Raw genomic sequence first — 16,459 nt, forward strand, 5'->3', positions numbered from 1 at the left:
CACTACTTGCCCTGTAGCATGTGCAATAGTTATGGAAGGGAAAAAAGCAACCACAGCTTCTGTGAGCCACAGCAGACTAGAAGTTCATTGTGGCACAGCTGGCATACCAACAAAGCCCAGCATCTCCAGCCTGCTCTCTGAATGAAGCAGCCAAAGTGAGCGCAAAAAGATTTGTACAGTTTTAGAAAAAGTCAAAGCTTTGCCAGCACGAAGTGTCTGGCTTGGGAGGAATAATTAACCAGGACAAGTGCTTTATCTTTGTCATATGCAATATAATGCCTGTGCAATGGTACCTACCAACCCTATCTATAAAGGGCCAGATGTCCACAAGCAGTGTGCTTTTATAACTGCTGCTGTAAGTGAGCTATTTGGGCAGAGGCTGAACACGAATGCCAGAAATCTCATCAACCATAAGCTGAACCTGTTCCTGTCAAATGAAGTTAAAAGGTGACAGAGTTCAGATATCTCTCATCTAGACCACTGCAGGAGGTTGTGGCTACCAAGAGTTGCACAGTTTCCACAGGGGCTCCAAATAAATAAAGCAATAGCTTAGGGAAGAGTAAACTCCTGAACAACCATTAGATACTGCTGTTGAGCAGCCCATTCTCAGAGCTTCTCTGGTTGAAACTGCTTCAGGCAGTCTGCTCAGAGTGTAGCTACACAGCCTACTTTGTGTACAAGTAGGTGGTTAGACATAAGTAATAACATGCTCAGATATTCTTTTCACTCCACAGAAAGCTGCCTCAGGAAGGGTAGGGCTTGCTGATCCATCTCCACATATGCCAGTTGACAGCTAAAATGTAGCAAGGTGACCTTGGAATTTATAGGCCAAGTTGCCTAAACTATGGCAATGTAAACTTAGCACAGCCAACCAGGCATACAGAGACTTAGCTTACATAGAGGACTTCAAGGCTTCTTCAGTGCTTCTGGAGGACAGCCCTTGCCAGCAGGAGGTATCAAGATGGATAAGCATGAAGTACTGTAATGTAGCCTGAAGGAGTCCAAGCCATCTAGACATGGTTCTGTTCTAGAAAGGTTTAGTTTCCCTGGTGTGTAGCATAGAGGAATTAAAAGTTTGAGAGCTACTCAAACAGCAGCATGACCTGAAGTCCCCACATTTCACGTCAACACCCATTCTGAAAGCAATCCTACCGAGTCAAATATATGTAAGCTCTAGTGCTCTCAATGAAGAGCTCCAGGTGATGAGTAATGTGGTAATTCTGTACTTGAAGCCTGTTTGTGTGGGATGTAAAATGACAGTCTTGCCATAGCGCAACAGCTTGTTTTTATCAGACATCTTTATTTGCTGTATCATCCAAGTGTACAAATACTGAATGTGTTTATAGAAATTCAAAATATACTGTAGTAGAAATCTGTCTGGGAAGTGGAATGTTAAGATATTTACTTTATAAAATTACTACACAAGTCATTCCCACTTGCAAGTTTCAAATATATCAGGGCTATGATGACAGATCACTTTATGATGCTGAAACAAAAAGTTCTTCTCAGAAAACATTTTCTGCTAGATGAAGAGTCAGTCAACATCAAATTGATTTCTTACATTTGACTCATTTTGAGTTATCAGCCAACAGGATGTTAGCTACATCCAGACAATTCATACGCATTTCGGCTCTCATTTATACCAACTCGATGCATCACTATCAATATATTTAGGTATTAGTCATAATCTCAGTGACAATATTTATTTTAAGCTAATGAAATCAAGCCAATAAGTTCCCCTTGGCCATTGAGTGCAACTGATGCTTTTTTTTCTTCACATTTTCAGAATAAGGCGCCTTAGTTCTTGAACAAGTCAATACAGCTTTGCAGGAGAGACACATTGTTCTGGAAAGGAAGAGAATTAGTTTCAGATGAGTATGACTGATTGTTTAAATCCTGCTTTCCACAATGCAGGAGCTTTCAGAATAGTAGGTCCACCCCAGGATTTTGTAGATTGTCACAGTGCTAAAGAGATTATATTGCAGGAACAAGCATTCAGGCAGTGTGTCAAACAGATCAGTCTGAAATCTGCCCCTCCCTGCAGGCCTGCAACTGTGACTTTGTGGGAAGGAAGAGAGGAGCAGGAGACTAGGAAAGCAATAAACTTAAGTGGGCCAAACTGAGCCTTTCTTGTGTCACGTTCAAGCACTGCACTGAAGCAGCTACCTGTGATGAAGTTCAGGGCAATCAGGAAGTAGAAAATCAGATTCTTCTTCCTCAGAGAGGCTGAGGTTACCTCTTCCTGAGGCTTCCCACTTTGCTAAGTTAGCAGACCCCACATACAGAGCAACCAGTATATACTTTCCTAGATTAAGCTGACAATACACAGTGTGGTCTCCCTATCCTACTTCAAGCACGCTCAGCACACCTTGGCAGAGGCCTCATGACAGACCTGCAAGCCAGTGTCTCCCTTCATTAATAAGCTAGTTAAGAAGGGTTGACAGCTAGATGACAGGCTGCAGAACATGCTCTCACAGCACTTGTCTGTACAGTAGCTGACCCCCTCCTGAATCTAGTGGAGAAACTCCCTAAGATGAGGCATCTGCAGGCATCGCAGAAAGTTAAGTGAGACGATATTGCCTACTACCTGCAAAACAGACTTCTTATTTACAGTACAATAGGCCAGTGTCCTAGGAGTGACAGGCTGAAAACTGACTGTATGAGACAGGTAAGACTGCCAGCACTTGTTCAGTGTATGCACAACACCTACAAACCTTCAATTCCTTTCTCTTCCCCTCTTCATATCTCAGTTAGAGGGCCTGCCAATTCCATTTTAGACTTCCTAGCCTTAAAGAAAACCCAGCAAGTCCTCTAAGTTAAACATTAGTCACTTTCTTCAAGTTACATATGTCAAATTCCAAAGAGCACACCTTTGCATGTTTTATTTCCAGTTCTGCCATTTCAATTAAGTTTTTGCGGAAGGCTGCTATTCTCTTCTGTTTGAAGCTCATCAGTTCTGTAGGGAAGAAAGAATAAGCACCGATAAGACAGGCGTACAGAGTAGTGACTAAAGTTTCAGTAGTGCCCTTTGTTTCATAGTATACAGCTCTTGTTACAGCATTTGACCACAAAAAGATTCGAGAGTTTAGTCTTATTTCTAGCCAGAAGATTCATTCCATCACACAATACTGCTATCTTAGTAGACAAGATGGCTATTTCTCTGTTAAGACGGAGAGGTTTTATAGGAAGACAAATGAAACAGGAGTAGGCCACACAAGTTCTGCAAGAAACTGGAGCACTTGAACACTGGGAACAGGAAGGGAGCAGCAGTGTGCACCATGAAGGTATGTCTCTATTTTATATTGGCCAAAGACATCCAACTAAGAAACAGTGTGAGACTCGGTATCAGGCACTGCTCTGTCCCAGGACAGCTGAAAAGCCTATTTGCACAGTTCTATTGGAGAAAATCAGAAGCCTGAGTTGTTATATTCAGATGGAGCCTGAGAACAAGAGTTCAGTCTAGAAAGCAAGTGGGGGCTTATACTTGAGATTGGTCCAGTACTGACATTGACCAGCTTCAGGCAATCATTCTTCAAACGATTGAGTTGCATCATTTTTTACAGGCATTTACACTGTCCCTGGTATGTATGGGCTACTTGTTTCAGGACAGCCTTCAGGAGACTTCAGTTGCTGAAGGTCAGATGGAGACCTGGGCCGCATTAGAGTCTCCCTTCAGGAGAAATACAGCAAAGCCTGTTTTACCTTGTTTTGCAGATTCTGAAATCTTTTCAAACTTCTGACAGCAGTCCTGTTGATGTTCCTCTGCCAGCCTGACATCCTTGCTCTTTAGCCTGGCTTTGTCTAGAGCTTTGTTCGAATTTTCATAATTGACGAGAGCCCTTGTACGTCTATACAGAAGATCCTGAAAGTAGACAGGAATAATGCAAATCCTTAAGACTATTGCCCAAACTGAGGGTACAAATACTTTAGCAGGAGATTTCACTTCTTTCAGCACCAGATTATGCTTTCTCTAAGAAGCTGTTATAACCTGCTGCATTCTTAGCACAGCAACAAAAGCCTTTCACCAGTACAACACATGTTCAGGACAGTCACTTGTGCCTTAATCAATGAAGTTTGAGGGCTATTGTAGACATCACTTCTTCCCTTAAAGTAGTTTCATCCTTCTATAAGGTGGGCCTTCCCACCAAGCAGTAATAGCACTTTCTGAATTCCCTCAGTCTGCTTCCAGCAGGGCATACAGTATATTTCATTCCTTGGAGATTTGGCAATTTGACTGAAGCACTATACTAACCTAGACATAAGCAGCAGCACATCTCAGTGCCAACTCCTTTCTAATCTAGCAGAATAGTCCTAATACTTAGAGCAGTACATCACACAGAGCTTGTACTGAATGCCCCAGGGTATGTGACATTGGAGATGGCACTGGAAGGAGAGGCCTGTCAGAATACACCCAGATACCATTTCTCAGCATAGTCATGCCCTTGCCAAACCAAATGTTTGTTAGAATATTTGTTACTGGCAAGTGTTTTGCAGTCACGTCAATCTACCAGGCAGGACTGATAGAATTCCAAACTCCAGGCACTTTCACGTTATCACGTGTCCACGTAAAAGGACTAATTAGGGATTTACTTAATGATTTCAAGTGCTGTAGTCATCAGTATGTGTCACGAGAACTCACACAATGGATGTGCCAGAACTGGAAACTCGTTTGGCTCTAACTTGCAGGAATCCAATGAGTTCTTTTCCTCTACGTGCCGAAGAGGAACTGGTCAGAGATCTGTACCCTTAGTCCAGCAAGGGACTGGACCACAGCTAGCCAATACATGGCTTCCATATTCTGCTGTCATTCAGAAGTACCAGATTTCTTAAGCAAGGCAAGGGTCCACCTTGCTGTCTTCTCCAAGCACAAATAAAAGTGGGTCACAATCCCCACATTAAAATAGACCTTCAAAAAAAATTCCTCACCTTAGCAGCTTCTATATTGAGCATGTAGTATCTCAACAGTTCAGAGAGCTTTAAGTCTTCATCTGATGAAACTCTACTCTCCACTTTCTGCAGAAGAGATTATATAGTTTGTATGTAACAGGACACAGCATCATCCACATTAACAGATTTTTTTTTTTCCAAAACTTCTCTTACCCTGAGTTTCTCAAAGAGCTCAGCAACTTTCAAGAGATACCTTGGGGAAGAAGAAAATTGCAAGTAAATGTTAGATATTTTGGTGTGATAAATGCCAGAATCAATTAGCATGAAACCAAGAAGCTGAAGGCTAGAGTTTGTTCCTACACACATATCCAGACAAGAGCTTTGAAAGGAGGTCTAGGCACAGTCCTAAACAAGAAGTTTAATGCAAGAGGTGCTGGATTCCAGCCTAACAGACCAGTAGAGATAAGCAGTTGCACACCATTAAGATGAGCAACAATAAGCAGCATGAAGATATTGTAGAGAATTTCCCCACTGCTACTCCCCCAAGACTGATGGATCATTTTGTTTATTCAGCTGTTAAATGTATTAACAAGGTTTCAGTGAATTAATAGCAAAGTTATTAAAAACTATTTACCTCTTAAAATGACCAGGTTTCCATAAGTTGGAAAAAAACTATTTTGGAACCTCCCAGGTCCAGAAGATAATACAGGCCTAGTATAAGCTACAGATGTATTTAACAGCACATTAGAAAACAGATGCATAACCCCTTAACTTTCACAAACTTCTTTTTCTCCAGAAGTTTGTGACCTGAATAACGCTCAGGGAGACTTCTACTTAGAAGGAGCTTTGATGAGCAGTACAATTCAGCTCTACTGCACAACTGGCAAGAGGTCAGCTAGTCTGAGAGTCCAATGCAATTGACAGTTTTAGAAATGTCACACCAGGAACATCAAAGGAAAGAGTTTCAATGCCACTTGTATGCAATTCAAGAAAGCCAAACCAGCTATGACTTATACCCCTTAATTTTCTGAAAACATAGAATACCTGGACTCTGAATGTTCACGAATAGTTAGTGTTGCTTACTTTTTGATAACTGTAGGTTCTTCTAATGCCAGGCTGTTCAAGCAAGCTGAAGTATAAATATAGTCGTCTGCAACATCTGCAAGAACAAGACAAGGCTTTCAGGCTACAAAAATCACTCAGCAAGACTGCAGGTCTTTAGAAAGGTCTTTGAAAAGATTCACTTTTATGAGATCTTGTCATCTTATCTGCTTTTGCACATGCATCCTTGATTCTGTTGTAGTAGTTTACAAGAAAAGTCTTCTCTTGCTCAAAAAAGTCATCTACTTCCTGAAAGAGAGTATAACCTGTTAAGTCAGTTACTTTACCACAGAACACAGGCTCTTCCCTGTTTAGGGAAGGGTCCAAACAAAGAACTTTAGCCACCTGAAGATTATGCTTGTCACTCACTATTGAAAAGCAGAGTTCACAAAAAAACCCTGAGGATTTCCAAACCATTTGTTAAGTTTCTTCTTCACAGTGAAGTGAAGATGGATTTGACACTCAACTATTCAGTGCTGCAGGCTGTCTGAAGTAACCAGTAAGTTATCAGAGAGCCCTCAAGGCTACTAGCCGTTGGAATTTTGTTTCCTGGGCCCGCCACTGCACAGTAGCTAAACATTAAGCAGTTTACAAGCCTGTTTCACATCCATACAAGACACACGTACTGTAATGTTTTATGACATTGCTTTTCAGACAGCAAGTCTATTAGGAAGAACTTCCATGGCAACATGGTAGAAAAGCTGAAGCTGGACCATTTACAGGAGTCTTTGGTATTTGATCTTAACTAGTACAAGCAAAAACATGTAAATCACGTTTGTTCAGACCCTGAAGTAGCCAAAAATATATTTGCTGAAGGTATAATTCCTTCCTCCCCACCAGTATCACATGTTCAGGCAACTCTTGCACATCAGATACTTGAAACATACTCTCAAATTTTTAAACAGTCTATAGCCTCAATGTCCTTTTATTTTTTTTAAGAAAGTAGTCAAAATTAATATAGGCTACTCCACACTGCTGTTCTAAGTTGTGAGGTTAGCATAGCAGCTCCAAGCCTCACACACATCAAGCCTAAAGCAGATAACCAACTTCCCTGAAGAAGGAAGCAAGAAGCAATCAAGAGTAAGGTGAACAGGAGGAAAACCAGCTACCTTACCTTGACTCCAGAGAAGAGAACTTCATCAGCACTCTTTACCACACTCTTTAAAAAGCCACCAAACATCTCTTTTGTGTTTTTCCTCCGAACACTCAGCTAGAAGAGAGAGACCAAGACAGCTTCAAAGTCATCCACAGGGGGGAAAAAGTGACCATTTTAAACATTTGCAGAGCAGTAATATAATTTGTATCTAGCATATGATAAAGCAGCCTGATTTGCAAGCTCTCCATAACCACCCCTCTAAGCTGTACAATGGATGGTTCATGGAACAAATGGCTTTACTAGAAGTTCAACTGGTCCGTGCCAGAGATTTTCCCCATTCCCAGGAACATCTCAGTTTCTCCTTACATTTCCTGGATCAGCATCCACCACTGATAATGAGGCAACAAAACAGATGTAATACTAACTTCAACACTTCCATTCTTCCATTTTAAGGACCATGAGGCATACACGACAGCAAAGGCACACCTGAACCATACTTGTTCCTAAGATCCCAGGACACATCAAATTGGCTTCCTAACCAACTTGAGCAGGATTAAGCAATGCTATGAGACTTATGGCAGAAGGTCTAAAGACAGGTCTTCGCCTTTTAATCATCTCACAGAAGTACAGGCAGTATCTGCTCGCTGACACTGTGTGTAGGTTTACATAGCAGTCTAACTGCACAAAAGAGGGATAGCACTTGTAACACCTTGCCTCACATGGAAAGAAAAAAGCGACTTACATCCTGGTCATACTCCAGGAAAACATGAAAATTGCGATCTTTGCTGAGCACAGGGTGAGAAGAAATCCGCTGAAGGAAGATCTCATGTGATGATACAGTCTTCTTGAAGACAGCAAGGTATTCACTGAAAGGAAAAAAACAGATCCCTTCTGTACTACCCACTTCATTGCACAAATAATTGCTTTGTTTTTCCAGGAAAAATACTCAGTGTGTTCCTGAAGTAGTGATAGAGCTTCTCTACAGAGTGATAGAGAAGCCATTTTCATAGAGAAGCCATTTTCAGTCTTTTTATTGAGGAAGTTTTCCAGTTTGAGAAAAGCTTTTGACAACTCCCCAGTTCCAGTGATTTTACAGAATATCAGGCAGCAGCAGACACTCTCCAGAATAGTCACACTCAACATCAGTAACCAACAAATATGTTGCTCTCCCAGGAGACTTATTTACATTCAGCCTTCAGTAGCAGACTCATTCTACTTACGCTTCCAGTTCTTGCTTCATTTTGGCAAACTCCTCTTTCGTCATAGACACTTCTCCTTCTCCTAGTTTCTGCATCTTCTCTCTGGGACCATCAAAGTCTGGCTTTGAAGGTGCTGGAGGTATCTAGGCAAGGAATTGGTTAACGATAGATGATAGCAAGCATAAGTTTCCCAAAATTACTTCTCGTCTTCTGTAGAGAGGCTCTTTCATATGGTCATACCAAGCCAGGAAGGTTCTGGACCCAGGAAGCCTACAGGCAAGTTGATGTCTAGGTCCTTGATTGCCCCTCCCAGCCCTGTGGTACCCCTGAAGCACAGGGGCCATTCCAAGAGGAATAGCCTCTACTCTCCACCCACTAGCCAGCAGCTCCTGTGGCAGCTGAATAATCCCGACCAAAGATACTATTTAATAGAGCAGCCCACTGTGTCATTTTCAGGCAGATGTCAGTACCAGGACGGGGTTGAGGACTCACAGAGGGTATAGCTGTTTTCCTGCTCCCAGCCAAACTATACAGAAATTTAACAGTAGAGCCGTAACACTCAAGTTGTTTGGTAATTAAAGCAGAAGCAAGCATAGGGAATACCCGCGTCACGAAACACTAACAACAATGGTAAAGCAAACTTCGTGTCTTTACTAGTTTCCATATTAAATCACCGTAGTATTTTGTTCAGAATCGCATTTTCAGGAAGTACTTACAATGAGTCCGGCATATTCCTCAGTTTCAGTGAGCGTATCATGCAGCCACACAAAGTCTTCATGCTGCCTTGTAACTGAAAACTCAGAGCTTTGAAAAGCTGGCAGCGTAGTCTGGAAGAGAAGATATAGAAGCCCTACTGTTTTGTAAATTAGTGCTTTTAGAAACAGTTCTGTCTACTTCCAAAGGAAGCTATTTTGCCTAGTAAGAGCCTCGCCTACTCTTTTAGCTGAGCTGGCACTCGAGTGAGTCTTACTACTAAGGACACTATTTAAAGAACAGGCACTGCTGCAGAGCAGCATTAATACAGTTTATTTTGTGAAGTTTCACAGTGGCTGGCTTCCCCACCCCCAGCCTTCTGATCACAAACTGCAGTTTCTTAGGAAAGCCAACCTAGCATATCAGTTACCTTGTCTCTAAATGGAGCATTCAAGACTTAGGAAATTTAAAGTTTCTGCCTTTTTAGCCTCAGGCCACCTCTAAGTGGAAAAACTCCATCTAATGAGATTTTCCTCATCGCCAAGCCCATCCCTGCAGGTATGTGTATTACAAACAGTATTTGCATCATATTTACGAAGTCCATTAACTACCCCATGATCTCCTTACCTTAGTATGTACCGTGAACTTCACTCTGTCCTTTTCACTCAGGGCATCCGGTATATCAATTTGGAGAGAAGGATCAACATTCAGGTCTACAGACACAGACCTCAGCTGTAACAGAATTCACAGAACAAGCCCTGGTCAAGCATCAAGCAGACTTAGTGAAGCTAGACTGGCCATCATTGCCAACAAAAACCGTTTTGCACTGGACTGCTGCCTCCCGGAGAGTACACATGAAGGAGTATGACAGCCTTGACACAAGCTGCACATCACTGCCACAAGCCTTCCCTTCCAAACACATGAAAGAAAAAAAGGCTTAAAGGCTTGCAGCTTAAAGTCTGCAGAACCAATTGTTAGAGATCACAGTAAAGGTATTTGTGGAATATTTCTAGGAAGAAGCATTCCCCTTCCAGCACTCCTCCAGCTTCTTTACTTGGAGCACAACAAGCCAAAGCCTATAATACCATTTTGAAGAGAGTAACAACCCTAATAGTTTTCTCTTCATCATCCCAGGCTTAATAGCCTAGACTTGTGATCTGTTTCCTCATCCTTACATCAGACAGCTGCTTCAGTCTGGCACAAGAAGAATTAAGTGATTTTATCTATCGTGAAGTGCAAGCCATAGGCTGGTGCTTCCTCCCCGGGCACAGACCGGTCACTGTACCATTCCCACCTCCCAGAAGGACGGCAGGCACCACCTCCAGTAGCTGCTGGCAGCTGCAAAGGCTGTCTTCTCCCTGACCTTGGGGGAAAAGGGGAGCAGCTGCACAAAGACTCTTTAGACTCCCGTATGAGTCTAAGGTCCAACTGCTTGCCAAAAACAGGACCAAAACCCAAGAACACCGGGGCGCTAACACCACATCTGCATAAACTTACTCTCAAGATACCTGGCATCATGTTATTAATTGCTGCTAGAATGCACACATTTTTTTAAAAGAAAAGCCCCAATAAGCTAGAATAAGAACCAGATTCAACGATACCTGAACTTTGCTTTACAAAAGCTATTTATGCTTGTAGCCACGAGCCTCTTTCCCTCTGCTAAATTCAGGTCTTATCTTCCCTAGACACGGTTTTGGGCCTGGCAACGTTTTAACGCCATTTGCTTCTACTCAGAGCAGCCAGGGAGAGGTTTCAGAGCACGCTGTGAGGATGTGCCCCAAGTAAACTGGGGGAGGCCCCAGAGCATACCAGCTTCAACAGAGACCAGATTTACCTTCAGTGATTCAAAGAGGGGCCTTAAATAGAGCCAGCGCCTTCCTTAGCAGGAGGGGACTTATTTCTTCAAGGAGCCCAGCCTACCACGATATGGTGCCTTCCTCTGCCACGGGACTCGTCTTTCCAGAGGCTCTTCCTTCAGCACTAACACATCACTCTTATTTTCTCGACAAGGGAGAAACTGCCAGGGATCACAACAGGGGAAGCGCGCTGAAGAGCAGCTGTCAGAGCTGGGCCAAATCCCAAGGCTGTCCTTTAGGGAAAATTTTAAGCATGTTACAAGGAAAGAAAGGCAGAGAGCCGGGATGGGACCGATGCTGTTTTGCCACACCACAGCACGCTAGCCAACGGAGGCCACCAGGCAGGAGCCTGCCGGTACCACCAGCCAAGCACCAGACCCAGCGCCGAGCGCACGGGCATCTGACAGCAGCCCAGACAGCATCTGAGCAACCCCCTCGCGTTACAGATGGCTCGGATGCCGCTTTAAGCTCCCGTAAAGCTGCGTAAGAGCTGTTGAGAGGTTGCCCTTTTTAAGGTGAGGTGTCACTTCCAAAAAGCTTCGGCGGCTCCCTCCCCCTGCTCCGGCCATCTGTGAGCTGCAATCCAGAGCGGCAGGCAGGAAGCCTCTCTGCCAGCCTGCAGAGGACCCAGCCATCGGGCTGCAGAGCCTCTCACGGGATGGCTGAGGTCGGAAGGGACCTCTGCAGGGCAGCTTTTGCCTCCACCCAGCCTGCTGCTGGCTGGCTCTGGCTGTCACCAGGGGTTCCTGTTAGGCTCGGCTCCTCATGCCTGAGCGAGGGATACCCCGGCCACCACAGCCTCCATCCCTCTGGCCACATCAAGATTCCTACCTGCTGCATCCCAGCCGTTTGCTGGGGTTAGGGAGGGCACTGAGCTTACAGAGCACGTCCTGCTACGATAGCCAGACCGTGCTAGCAGCCAAAGTATGAGATGCAGACCCTTCTACTCGGTGTTTTGCATCCTGCTTACTTATCTTCACTGTCCAAACAGGATCAGCAGAGCTAACAATACAAACTGCTGAGTCTGGGAAAAGTACGATAAGCCAAAGGAAACTGCTTCCCCTCAGCTAAACTACGGGAAGGATTACACAAATCATCCATTCCTGAAGTTGTGAGCTTTCTTGTTAAGTGCTGCAGAGAAAGTAACCCATGATGAGATGCTGTCCTCACACCCCTCCGTGCTGAGTAGCTGCCTGCACAGGAGGTGGGGGCGTATGGACATGAGGTGGTACTGCTTCGTCGGGTCAAAGCAGTTTGTGTGCCATTACATCTGCTGTGAACGTACATGGCCCAGCTTATGCTTATTGACCGCTGCAGGCTGAAACATCAAGCGTATCACTTTTGGAACAGAGCACAGGATTATCAACTCTGCCCCTACGGAGTCTTAGCCTCAGGCCCTTCAGTAATACGAAACTGAGGACCAGAAAACCACTGGTCTACTCTCCTCCTGTGAAGGTCACTGCAGGCTCCTAACTCCAGGCCAGGGACCTTTTGGATTACACAACCACGGCAGAAAGGCTCATACTACAAAGAGAGCATTCACATTGCCCAACCTTGGGGAAGAGGGCTTTGTTCCCCCACAGGAAGCGCTGGAGCAGCATTTCCCCACTGAACCAGGAGCAAGAAGCCCCGTTTCTGGTCCCAGCTCCACAAGGCACTCACCCGGGGAGCACCCCAAGCAGATGCTCTGCACCAGCAGCTCATCCTCCAGGATGCTTTGCTCCATTCCTTCTACACCCACCCTACACGCAGGAATGAGAAACAACTCGCTTACGGTCACACAGAGGCCTTGCCAAGCCTTCTTTCATCTGCAGACCCCGAGCTGGATCCTGTAGGGCAGCAGACACGCAGCCCAGGGCCTTCCCAGGAAGCCACCCCAGCTGAGCTCCCCGTATTCAGCCACATCCACAGCTCAGCAGAGGTGACAGCGTGCCTCACGTACAGCAGGGAGGTGCCAAGGATGGCTGCCCCTACCAGGGAGACAGGCAGGTTGTGTTAGAAACCTGAGCACTTCCCCAAGCCCAGTGCAGTGCCCCCACTTTCACCTCTCATTTCCCTTCCTCAGAAAGGTTCTGGAGGCTTCTGGTTTGCAACAACCACAGCAGCTGTTGCAGCTGCTCTGATGCTTTCAAATTCTCAGCTCATGCCTCTTTAGTGACTTGCATTGGGATCCTTTGGCTTTCTTGAGGATCCAGGGAAAAAAAACTCCTCCCTGTTCAGACTGTCCACCGTGACTCCTACTTAGCCTGACCCAGGAATTAGAGCAGGACATCAGGCAGAGCTCTCCAGAACAACAGTCATCATATCGATCGCTTCCAGCTCCAGGACACAACCCAGATGTTATGGCACTACCTAGGGCACTGCGATAATCGCCTCATCAAGAAGCCCAAGCGAAGAGACAGCAGGGAGAGCACTACTCCAACCGATCCAGGCAGAGTTTTACAACAGTCGTTTATTTCCATTGCTTAAAGACAATAAAAAAAAGAAGTCAGACCACCTAAATACAATCCAGCACCGACCATCAGCTCCTCAGACTTCAACTTGATGAACAAGTTTCTGCCCAGGCTTCCCTCAATGCAGCACGCACCTTCATGCCTGCAAGCACCCAGTGGAAGGAAATATCCTTGGCCACAGAGGCTGCCCAGGGCTGTGGGGCGGCCTGAGCTGCTGCTTTTGAATTTACATTCCTTGCAGTTTTAGCATCATTTTTAGATGACCGCGTTACTTCTCCATTCTAAGAAAAGAATCTGCCGGTGCAAGCAGCTGTGACACAGCATCCAACCACTAGTGACGTAAGAACCCATACTCATTCTCAAAACCCGATTAATCCAGGGGTTTCCAACGTAACTGGGCTCCTAGAAGGAGCAAGGAAACCCCTTCAACAGGAGTTTACACATCAGAGCTTTCTGCATATTGTCAGCTACCTCATAACCGAGCATCCTTTTGCTGATCGCCTCCCTGCCGCCACTCAAACAGCCACAAACAAGACGTCAGCAGTAATTACATCTGCCACTACCCAGCATCCATTAGTTTTTAGAGAGCAGTCTAATTAAACCAGCATAAGTGCTCTCTAGAGAGCACTAGAAGATCATGATGCTTTCTGGAAGTTTATACAGACCTTTCAGTTCCAGAGCACCTCATTTCAACACCCAGAAGCTAACCAGCAGCCTTTCCGAGTATCTGGACAGCACATTTCACAGGCATTAGTTGCTAGAATTCTGTTTCAGTCATATTCAGCACAAGTAACTTAAGTTTCCCCTTAATCAAGATAGTAAAAATATGTCTGAAAGTACCCTGCACGCCTGCAGCAGCAAGGAGCTAGTACAGTAGATGAAAAGCTTCGATTTTGGAGCCTTCGTGACAGACCTGCTGTTAGCTCTCTGATATTTAGTTGAAACAGTCCTAAAGTAGAACAAATTACACATCACCAGGAAAACCGAACCAGCCTTCTCACATGCACTCCTCACATCACTACTCATGCTATAGCAGACCCCCAATTTGGTCATTTTGGACAGCAGAGCTCCAGGGATGCAATGGTTTGATTATGCCCTCTTAGTCTTTGTTCTGAGACAAATAGCAGCTTAGTCTAGCCTTCTAAGTTCCTCACCAAGCGTGGTGCCTGCCAAGCAAGCAGGAGGCAGGGTCTACAGCCATAGCACCTGTTGCTACCGGTTGTGCAACAAGCAGGCCTGATGACTCCGCTCTCCTGCCACAGGGATCTCAGCTTCACTCTGCAGAAAGCAAGCGGTCACACACCTACAGAGGGACGGGGCTGGCAGCATTCAAGGATCCCATATTCCAAGCGAAAGCCTCTAGTTCCCCTTATTCCAGCTAGCAGCACCCAGGACACCCCCACCCCTCCCTCCACTCCCACAGCTCTCGAGGAGTCAAGCAGCAGCTTTGGCAGCGCAGGCCAAATCCGCCCCGCCGCAGCAATCTGCCTGCACAGCACAGCACTTCCAGCCCATATTTCATCTGTAACATGAAGTATGCCCAGCTAAGATGGAAACTGTGCAACAGAAGCAAGCCCCTAAGCCGTGTTCAGCACTTACAAGAATGTTTTAGTGGCCTCCTGCAGCGAGGCCAGAGCTGGCAGAAGGAACTGCGCAATACAGCCCCACCATACATTCTTCAACTCCCATGGATCTGAAATTTTACCATTAGTCCAGGCTGCTGGGCCAGCTTTACAGAGGTTTATGTCCTGGGTAGTACATTATTCCTGTTCAGTAGCTTTCACCTTGCTAGCAGTTCATCTCTGTACGAGCTTTTGCTCCCGTGCAGCAGTTCTCTTGTGGAGCATAAGCAAGACCTGATAGGTCTCATTCTTCCCAGAGCACCCAGAAGAAGTTGTCTGGCACTGAGAACTGCTGTTCGGAAGCGATAACAGCAGGACCCCGACCACAACATAACATTTCATTTTCCACTGACTTTTTTTTTTTTTTTTTAGGAAGAGCTGCTACAATACCCACTGTCACCGTTTTGATCTAGACCGGTATTCAGAAAGCTCAGGTCTGCACTTAAGCTATCAAAACAGTGACATTACGAAACACCGGTACATTCACACAAGCTTAGCTTGGCAATCCCACTACTTCACTTTCTGAAGAGCGTTTTCCTCCCCATTATACTGCCTTTCCCACAGCGCTTCCAATCCCCCTTATCCCACCCTCCCTTCTTCTTCCCACGTCTCCTGACCGTCTCCTGCTTTGCCAACTCAGGGTCAGCTTTTAGTTTATGCTTCCCAACGATTCCTACTCAAGGTTAATACCTTGTTAAGTTTCCTTTATAGACAGAGAGGTTTTTATCTACGGGCCACATACCAGCTTCGTGTTGCCGTTTCCTTAAGTAAACAGGAACAGACAAGATAGCAGCACTTCTATCCTCCCCCCAGCAGCCAGAATCCTAGTGCGGCCCCACTACCTGACAAACCTGGTTAATCTTTGGCCAGTTTCTGCTGGGGTTAAAAAGCTACTGGACCCTCGGCAGGCACATTTCCCCCTTCCCCCAGGATTGCTGCCTACCAAGGCAGGAAGGCACAGGACCAAAGGCACGAGGTGCTGCAAGACAGCTGGTATTTCACCTCCCCACCCGCAGATCCAAGCCCACAGAGGCTTTTCCACTCGCTATTCTTAAGCGAGAGATATTTTACTCGTTGCTAAGTTTAATGCAGAGCAGAAAAAGGTGGGAGCACGGGTATTTTGCCCATTGCTAAGTTCCGTGCGGATCAGGAGGCAGAAGCACCGACTAATTCGCAATCCGAAGCAAATATCTGCAGGACAAGACGCTCAACTCCGCTCAGCTCCTCCCGAGGCATCCCCCATGGGCTGGGGGAAGCACGGACGAGAAGACAGCCCTCACACCCCCAGCACCGCACGGCACAAGCCGCCCCCCGGCGGGCACAGCGCCATGCCAGGCGGCTCCCCGCTGCCAGACCTCGCCCTCCGAGCCTCGGCACCCCCGGGGCAGGAGCCGGGCAGCCCTCACCTTGCTCTGCGCGTCCTCCCGGAGCAGAGCCATGTCGCCAGCAGCCTCCCGCCCCCCGCCCCGCCGCGCCTCATATAGCCCGGGGCGGAGCCGCCTCACGCCGCCATCACCGCCACCGCCCCCCCCCTCCCGGCGGCCCGCGCGAG

General features: G+C 46.0%; 2 protein-coding genes across 2 annotated transcripts in view; one reads left to right on the top strand and one right to left on the bottom strand.

The window, feature by feature from the left end:
- The window catches only part of LOC308191835 (baculoviral IAP repeat-containing protein 5-like), a 166,768-nt gene that overhangs the window by 93,542 nt on the left and 56,767 nt on the right, over positions 1-16,459 (top strand). The window lies entirely within an intron of this gene.
- SNX5 (sorting nexin 5) lies at positions 1,281-16,435 on the bottom strand. The gene is made up of 13 exons (XM_080584685.1): positions 16,314-16,435; positions 9,604-9,708; positions 9,000-9,110; positions 8,305-8,426; positions 7,827-7,950; positions 7,103-7,198; positions 6,132-6,237; positions 5,971-6,046; positions 5,101-5,140; positions 4,927-5,013; positions 3,703-3,862; positions 2,871-2,956; positions 1,281-1,845 (listed from the first exon to the last, which is right to left on the bottom strand). The coding sequence occupies exons 1-13, from the start codon at positions 16,344-16,346 to the stop codon at positions 1,798-1,800; spliced, it is 1,194 nt and encodes a 397-aa protein (XP_080440811.1). The 5' UTR covers positions 16,347-16,435; the 3' UTR covers positions 1,281-1,797.

This window comes from Anser brachyrhynchus (assembly GCF_964034855.1).
Source record: "Anser brachyrhynchus genome assembly, chromosome: 3".
Taxonomy (NCBI): Eukaryota; Metazoa; Chordata; class Aves; order Anseriformes; family Anatidae; genus Anser; species Anser brachyrhynchus.

Bases quoted from the DNA above. Each gene is read 5' to 3' on its own strand.
- SNX5 (XM_080584685.1), bottom strand. From the start codon at position 16,346: ATGGCTCTGCTCCGGGAGGACGCGCAGAGCAAG. The intron at 6,238-7,102 runs GTAAGGTAGCTG...ACTCTCTTTCAG, and splicing joins TTCTCTTCTCTGGAGTCAAG to GAAGTAGATGACTTTTTTGA. The intron at 1,846-2,870 runs GTGTGCTCTTTG...CTTCCTTTCCAG, and splicing joins TGGAAATAAAACATGCAAAG to AACAATGTGTCTCTCCTGCA.